This window comes from Gossypium raimondii, chromosome 4 (assembly GCF_025698545.1).
Source record: "Gossypium raimondii isolate GPD5lz chromosome 4, ASM2569854v1, whole genome shotgun sequence".
Lineage (NCBI taxonomy): Eukaryota > Viridiplantae > Streptophyta > Magnoliopsida > Malvales > Malvaceae > Gossypium > Gossypium raimondii.
In genome coordinates this window covers 16,146,587-16,154,552 of record NC_068568.1, presented here as the reverse complement: position 1 = coordinate 16,154,552, position 7,966 = coordinate 16,146,587, and the positions used below count along the sequence as shown (strand labels likewise).

At 39.9% G+C, this 7,966-nt stretch overlaps 1 protein-coding gene across 1 annotated transcript; it reads right to left on the bottom strand.

The window, feature by feature from the left end:
* Positions 1 to 1,983: 1,983 nt before the first annotated feature.
* Positions 1,984 to 2,932, bottom strand: LOC105767266 (uncharacterized). The gene is made up of 2 exons (XM_012586773.1): positions 2,776 to 2,932; positions 1,984 to 2,249 (listed from the first exon to the last, which is right to left on the bottom strand). The coding sequence occupies exons 1-2, from the start codon at positions 2,930 to 2,932 to the stop codon at positions 1,984 to 1,986; spliced, it is 423 nt and encodes a 140-aa protein (XP_012442227.1).
* Between the last annotated feature and the right edge of the window lie 5,034 nt (positions 2,933 to 7,966).

Here is a 7,966-nt window from a genome sequence, read left to right as displayed (position 1 = left end):
TCAGAATTAATTAAAAGTATAGGGGTAAAATGGTAATTTTATCTAAAATTTGAATTGAATTGAATTGAGTATGAATTGTATTAAATTGATATTAAATTCATTCATATAGATCCAGATAGACCAATTACGGAGTTGGATCATGGAAAAGAAAAAGTGTCAGATAGGTGAATTTTGCGTACACGAACAATTGTCGAGGTAAGTTCGTGTAACTAAATTTTGTATATTTATATGTGTAAATTGAATGTTGTATATGCGAATGGTGTAAATGCCATATATATGAAATTGATCACATATTCGATAATGTTTGACAAATATAAAGTCTCGTTTGAATAAATAAAATTTGATGGATACTGGATTCCCAAATTGGTTGTGGTTCTTCATATGTTGCGGACACACCACAACTTGAAAGAGCATCTGTTATTAGCCCTCTCAAGCTTCCCGTTATATGGTTCTTGCTAGCCTTCCGTTAATAGTTATTCGGAGCATCCCAATCGGTTGTGATCCTGCATGTGTTGTGGACACACCGTAGCTCTTATGAGCGTCCCGATATATGGCTCTTCGGAGCTTCCCGATTAAAGGCTCTTTGTGAGCTTCCTAACTAAAGGCTCTCCGGAGCTTCCCGATATGGCTTGCTTGAACTTCTCGATATATGGTTATCTGGAGCTTCCTAACTAATGGCTCTTTGGAGCTACCCGTTATTGGCTCGCATGAGCTTCCTGATTATGGCTCTTATAAGCTTCTCGTTATACAGCCCGGATAAGCTTCCCGTTACATGGCTTACATGAGCTTCCTATTATATGGCTCGAGAGAGGGCTTCCCGATTATGTGCTTAAATGAGCACTCTCGAATATGAATTGATGGATTTCAGATTCGTACACTTCATGTGTACTACCCTTGTATCCATCAATATTTTAAATGGTTCAACAGGTAAAGTTCTAATGTGAGATGACATGAATTCAAGATGAATTACTACGATAAATACTTGAAATACAAAAATATGATATGTACATGTTCATGGACACTTGAAATGATAAATACATGCATGTGGAAATTGAATATTGATGAGCTCACTCATGTTTTTGGTATTTATGTGAATTACTTGACTAACATGCTTGATGAGGATATGTGCTAGGCAAGAAGCCAAATTGGTTTGAGCATGTTTATTTGCTTACCTTAAATGTGAATTTAATTGGTAAGTTAAATTCCTGTTATACGAACTTACTAGGCTTTAAAGCTTACCCTTTTTTATTTCCTCTATTTTATAGTAATTCAAAAGCTCAATTTGGTTACAAGTTGGTCGGGTGTGTGTCTCAGTCGTGTATGACAGACGACCTAGCACATGGGCATGTGATATGGCCGTGTGTCCCCTTCATCTTCAAAATTTCAAAACAAAATGCCCAAAATTGATCACACGAGCTGGCACACGGGCGTATGGCTTGGTCGTGTGACCTCTACACCTATTTAATGCAAATTTTTATGTTCATACGGCCTAGCACACAAGCATTTGACTTGGCCGTGTGACCCAAGTTAGAGAGTTACACGGGTATTGGCACGGGATAGAACATGGCCATATGCCCTATTTCGAATACCCACACATCCTGAGACACGGACATATCTCTTGGCCGTGTAAGCCACACGGCTTGACCACACGGCTTGACCACACGAGCGTGTGTCCCCTGCACCTAGGAAAAATTTTAAAGTTTTGCAAAAAATTCTCTGAGTACCCGGTTTTGTCCCGACTGATTTCTAATGCGTATTTTGAGCCTTGAGGGCTCACATAAGGGACGATATAATTGATTATTACAGGTTCATGATATGAATGTGAAATGATATAAAATTGTTTGTATTTGATCTGTAAATCCCGATAATGCTTTGTAACCTTATTTCGGTGACGGATAAGGGTTATGGGTGTTACACCCATGATCTTTCCAGAATGGGCAAGGGTTGCAGCAAACCGGCCTGAGTCTTTAACTCGACCTTGTCTTATTGGCATACTAGACAAGTTTTCACATATGTCTCCACATCATCATCTATATGAGGCCAATAGTAACGATCCTCCAAAAGGGCCACGGTACGGTGTATCTCTAGATGGCCCGCCCATCTCAACTCATGGCACTCCTTCATGACTTCCTTACACAATTTCCTATAATGGGGTACATAGAGACGGCACCCATGAGTGTATAGTAGCTCCCCAGCAAGCCAAAATCTCATTGTTTTCCCCTCCTTGGCAAGCTCAATCAAGCTTTTGGCTGTGGGATCATGGGACAATCCCTCTCAAATGCGTTCCAATAAAGAAACATTAGGTTACCTGATTGCCGCAAACTCCATCTTTCGGCTAAGCACATCAGCCACAATGTTGGCACTCCTAAACTTATACTCCGTTGTAAAATCAAACTCAGTAAAGAAAACCTGTCAGCGAGCCTATTTGGGAGACAAATTTTTCCGGGTTAGAAAATAATTGTTGGCAACATTATCAGTAAGGACCATGAACTTGGAACCCAGTAAATAATATCTCCATGTGTGCAAGCAATGCACCATAACAGTCACCTCCTTCTCTTGGACCGTGTACCTCCGCTCCGTCCCATTAAGCTTTCAAATCTCAAAAGTAATTGGATTCCCATCCTGCATCAATACTTCCCCAATGGCATAATCCAGTGCATCCGTGCGTACCTCATAAGGCTTCGAATAATCTAGTAAAGCAAGTACGGGCTCCCTTATCATCACTTGCTTCAATTGATTAAAGGCCCTCTCATATTACGGATTCCAATCTCATACCTTCCTCTTTTTCAACATGTCCGTCAAGGGATTGGTAATTCAAGAGTAGCTTAGATGAAGCATCAATGGTAGTTTGCCAACCAAGGAAAGATCTCAACTCCGTCGCCTTGGTCAGAGGCTCCCACCCAACAATAGCCTGGATCTTGCTCTCATCCATTCAGATTTTGCCATATCCCATAATGTGGCCTAAAACCGACACTTCTCGTTGGGTAAATGAGCACTTATCCTCTTTGACAAACAACTCATTTTCCCTCAAAGTTTGGAACACTTACCTCAAGTGTCCCACATACTCCTCGAGAGACTTACTATACACCACAATATCATCTAGGTAAACAACCACGAAACGATCAAGGAAAGGTTGAAGTACCTTATTCAATAGGGTGCAAAATGTAGCTGAGGCATTTGTGAGTCCGAAGGGCATCACAAGGAACTCATACAAGCCATATTGCGTCATACAAGCTGTCTTTGGCTCGTCCCCCTCAACTATCTGAACTTGATGGTATCCCGATCTTAAATCCAACTTGGTAAACCATCTCGCACTACCAAGCTGATAAAAAAATCTGTAATAAAAGGAATATGATACATATTCTTCACAGTGATCATGTTTAGAGTCCAATAACCGATGCACGTTCTCAACGACCCATCATGTTTCTTCTGAAAGAAACTGGTGCACCATATGGAGATTTAGATGGCCTAATGAATCTCGCATCCAAAAGCTCCTTCAATTGTTTTCGTAGCTCTTCTAATTTCGGTGGAGACATACGATATGAGGCCCTTACTGGCGGCACCATGTTGGACCCTAACTCAATCTTTTGGTCCACCTCTCTCTTGGGTGGCTAATTGTTAGGCAACTACGTGGGTATCACATCCCGAAAAGATTGCAACAATTGGCCCACTTCTTTTAGGATCTTGCCAACGGACTTAATAGTTTCCTTGATCTTTAAGGTGGCTAAGTAAGAGACTTCATTTGTACATACTCCTTTGGTAAATTGGATTGCCGACAAAGTCTTTCCTTCCATGCTTCCCTTCCTTATCATTCTCACCATGCATTGATGGTTTGAATCTGAAATCACTATATAATTACCAGAAGGAACAATAGATGCATTAACCCGGTCAAGGAAACTTAACCCAACCACAAAATCATAGTCATCAGGTGGTATTACCTTAATGGATGGCTTATCGATCCAATCGCCAAGTTGGAGATACACTCCCTTTGCAACCCCATTAATTGGAATACTTTCTGAGCTCACTATTTTGATCTGGCCCGACTCGTTTTCGAACTTGAGGCAAAGTTTATGAGCAACCTCTTCAGACATGAACAAATCAAACACACCTGTGTCGACAAGCGCATTGAATTTTCTATTGTCCATCATGATGTCTACAAATATCAGCCCATGACCCTTCTTATATTTGACGCCCCCTAGTATCGAACCAATATTGTTATCATCCTCATCTGACTCCTCTTTTGCTTCCATAGTAGAGAGTGCGGCATTCTTCGGATAGTTCTTGATCATATGTGGACCATTACAATGGAAGAAACTTATAGGCCCATTCTTCTTTTTATCCCAAGGCTTCTTACTGTTGCCATTCCTACTGGGCCTTTCTTTGTCTCCCCTACCATTACCCTTTGGTATGAATTTGGGCTTGGAAGACTCAAGCTTGTCTTTCTTCCCACTGGATTCGATAAACGATTTTGCCGCATACATGGCCTTGGCAAGCTCTTGGACTCCTTGACGTTGCAACTCTTGCTTCGCCCATAATTTCAACCCATCCATAAAGGAAAATAATGCCTCTTTCTGACCCATGTCTAAGATCTGAAGAATGAATTTGCTAAACTCCTGTACATACTCCCTTACAGTGCCTTGTGGCACAAGCTGATGCAACTTTGCCCGAGCCTCATTCTCGGCATACTCTAGATAAAATTGTGCTTTAAGCTCACTTTGGAGCACCTCTCAAGTTCCAAATTTGGTCCTACCACGTCTCACATCGGTGGACCTACGATGCCACCACAACAAAGCAATGTCAGTAAAATACATAGCAGCAATAATTACCTTAGTGGCATTGTCTTAGATGCCTATGGCACGAAAGTATTGCTTGATCCCCCACAGAAAATTGTCCACATCTCTTGTGAACCTTGTTCCCTTGAACTCCTTGGGATAGGGAACATCCACATTTGGCTTGGTTGCAACAGCAGCTAACCCTCCATTGCCCAAAGCAACCTTATTGATTGTGAGCTCACCCTTGAGCTCCGTATCTCCTCTTTCAAGGCCGTCATCATGGCCTCAATGGAATCATCCTTACCAGTCAGCTTTTCAACAGAGTCCAACACATAATCTCTAAATTTCTCCTTCATGGACAGTAACCCATCATTGACCCTATTATCGACTGTTAAGTTCAATTTTGAGCTTAACTTATTCAATTAAATTATTTAAATTGTTGATTACTTTTTTGGTTAATTAAGTTATACTTCAGCCTAAATTGATTAGAGACATTCTATGCCGTAATAATTTAATTGCACTCCAATTCAACAATTTAATTTTAATTTTATTTCATGTGTAGGTTGATGCCCGTATAAGCTCAATTTGGAAGGTAATTCGCATAAATAAAGCTGTTGGAAGAGGATGGTCAGATGTTGGTTTTAAAGAAATTGAATTAACAATGAAACAAAGAAGGGAATTCGGTCCAATTAGATGTACAGCAGGCCGAATGTGCGACAAAAATCAGCTAGGGAATTATTTTTAATTCCCCAAATTCTCTTCTTGCTAGCGGTGGCTGAACTCAATTAATTCAAGGAAATTTAATCAGCCTTGAAGAGTTCAAATAAAATAGAACTCTTTTAGGTCAAGTCGCTTTTTATGCAACGGATCACTAGGATAAAGGGGGTTAGGATCGAATTATTTTTTATTTTTGCTGGAGGCCGTTAATTTTTCCATTAAAAGAGGCGGTCAGCGGCTTTAAAAGGGGAGTCGAACAGCAGAGGAGTAGGGAGCAGAGGGGCGTCACAATTGAGCAGGAAAATTCTCTAATTAAACTAGCCAAAGTTGGTTAACCAACAAGAGTAGCAGCTTAAAGATTTCAGCTAAGCGAAAGGAAGGAAGCTCGGCGTTTTCTTTTCAAAAATTCAGTTTGTAATTCATGTTGTCTCCAATTGACTTTGGTTTTGTTTTATTTGCTATGAGTGGCTGAATAATTAAGCTTAGTTAGACACTTATGAAACCTAGCACAAGGAATTTGACGGTTATTTAGTTTAAATTCGGATTTGGCATTCTTGAGTTGCTAATTTTATCGTTCGAAGAATTTTTCTAAATTAATTAGATTGATCACCTATCTAATTTAGGACTTTCCTCATAATCATCTAAGTGTAATTGAGTAATCAAATGTCTTAATTAAACTTGGAACTAGTGATAATAAATTGGCATGCCGCTAATTGAAGCAACTTCGGATTTAATTTTGGAAGCCGCTAGAGGATTTTCTTTAATTAATGCAAGGCGAAGTCTCAAAAAAATACTTAGTGCACTTTTAATTACTCAACAAAGAATAATTAAGGGTAGGTATTCGAGTATGAACGTTCTCTATTTGAATTTGAATTTATTTGGGATAAGAATTCATTTTGTAAGTGATTTTCTTCGGCCTTGTTGCTAGATTAGATTGTTAAAATAATTAAATGACAATAAGGACTTGTGCTAGGTGGATTAAAGAGTACTAACTAAGCACTCTTTCTCTGAATTCGACACTCTTTCAGCATTTGCAATTACGCTAAATTATACTTGTTACCCAAGAGCATTATTAGAAAATTGCCCCCATTTTTCCTTTCTTGCAAACTTTTATATTAACTTAATTTCAATTCTTTTCAAATAGGTTTGTCACGAGCTTCTTCGTGGGACGATTCCGTACTTACTCTATATTACCATTTAATATTGGCTGAATAGTGGATTAAATTCGGTGGATGTAACGACAGCTGCCAAATTTTGGCGCCGTTGCTGGGGAAGCGACGTAGTCAAATCTATTTGATTTTCAGAACTTACTTTGTTTTCTTGTTTTTGTCTTTGCAGGTAGATTAGTCCATTTATTATATGTTATTAAGGAGCGGACGACGAACATCAAAGTTCTCTGTTAACATTACTGATCAACAAGCCGAATCTCACAATCTCTACGAGCCTAAAGATTTAGAGGACATCGACATGGCTAACCAGACCTTGAAGCAATTGGCCGCACCTAACTTGGTTGCGCAACCACCATCTATCACTTATCCTGCCCTTGATAGGCCATTAAAGCTTAATTCGGGATTCTTGAACTTGTTGCCGAAATTTAATGGACTACCAGGTGAGGACCCTTACCGTCATATTAATGAATTTATAATAACTTGTTCGACTATGCTGCCAGATGGCATTGAAGAGGAACAAATCAAGCTCCGAGCTTTTCCTTTCTTGTTACAAGGTTTGGCGAAGGACTGGTTATAATATATGCCGCCAGGTTCATTTACGATGTAGACAGGGTTGCACAAAGCTTTTCTTGAGAAGTTCTTTCCGGCATCGAGAATAGGGTCAATCAGGAAGGAAATTTGTGGAATTAAGCAACTGGTAGGTGAGTCATTATACGAGTACTGGGAAAGATTTAAACGGCTATGTGCCAGTTGTCCACAGCATCAGATTAGTGAACAGCTTTTAGTACAATATTTTTATGAGGGGTTCATGCCACAAGATCGAGGAATGATTGATGCAGCGAGTGGAGGTGAATTGGTTGATAAAACTCCAGAGCAAGCCCGAAATTTTATTGCTAATATGGCGCAGAATACACAGCAATTCGGTCTCAGGAGGTCCGATTTGGGTAAACGAATAGATGAGGGCCAGTCGAGTATGATGGAGGCTTAGTTAGCTAATTTAACGGCTATGGTAAGTAAATTGATGACTGGGGGTAATGCGAAAGCTTCACTATGTGGCATTTATTGTTTGGAAGGACATACCACAGATATGTGTCCGACATTACAGGAAGGGGAAGCTAACGTCGTCTTTCCAAACCAGAGAAGATATGATCCATACTCAGCTACCTATAATGAGGGATGGAGAGACCATCCCAATCTCAGATATCAAAACCGAGCCAGACCTCTGAGATTCGAGCAGCAAAATTCCCAACAATATAATTCGTCACAGCAACAACCCAACCATCAAAATCTTAGTGCTGAAACTAAGAC

Bases quoted from the DNA above. Each gene is read 5' to 3' on its own strand.
- LOC105767266 (XM_012586773.1), bottom strand. From the start codon at position 2,932: ATGGATGAGAGCAAGATCCAGGCTATTGTTGGGTGGGAGCCTCTGACC. The intron at 2,250-2,775 runs GTATGAGATTGG...ATGATCCCACAG, and splicing joins ACATGTTGAAAAAGAGGAAG to CCAAAAGCTTGATTGAGCTT.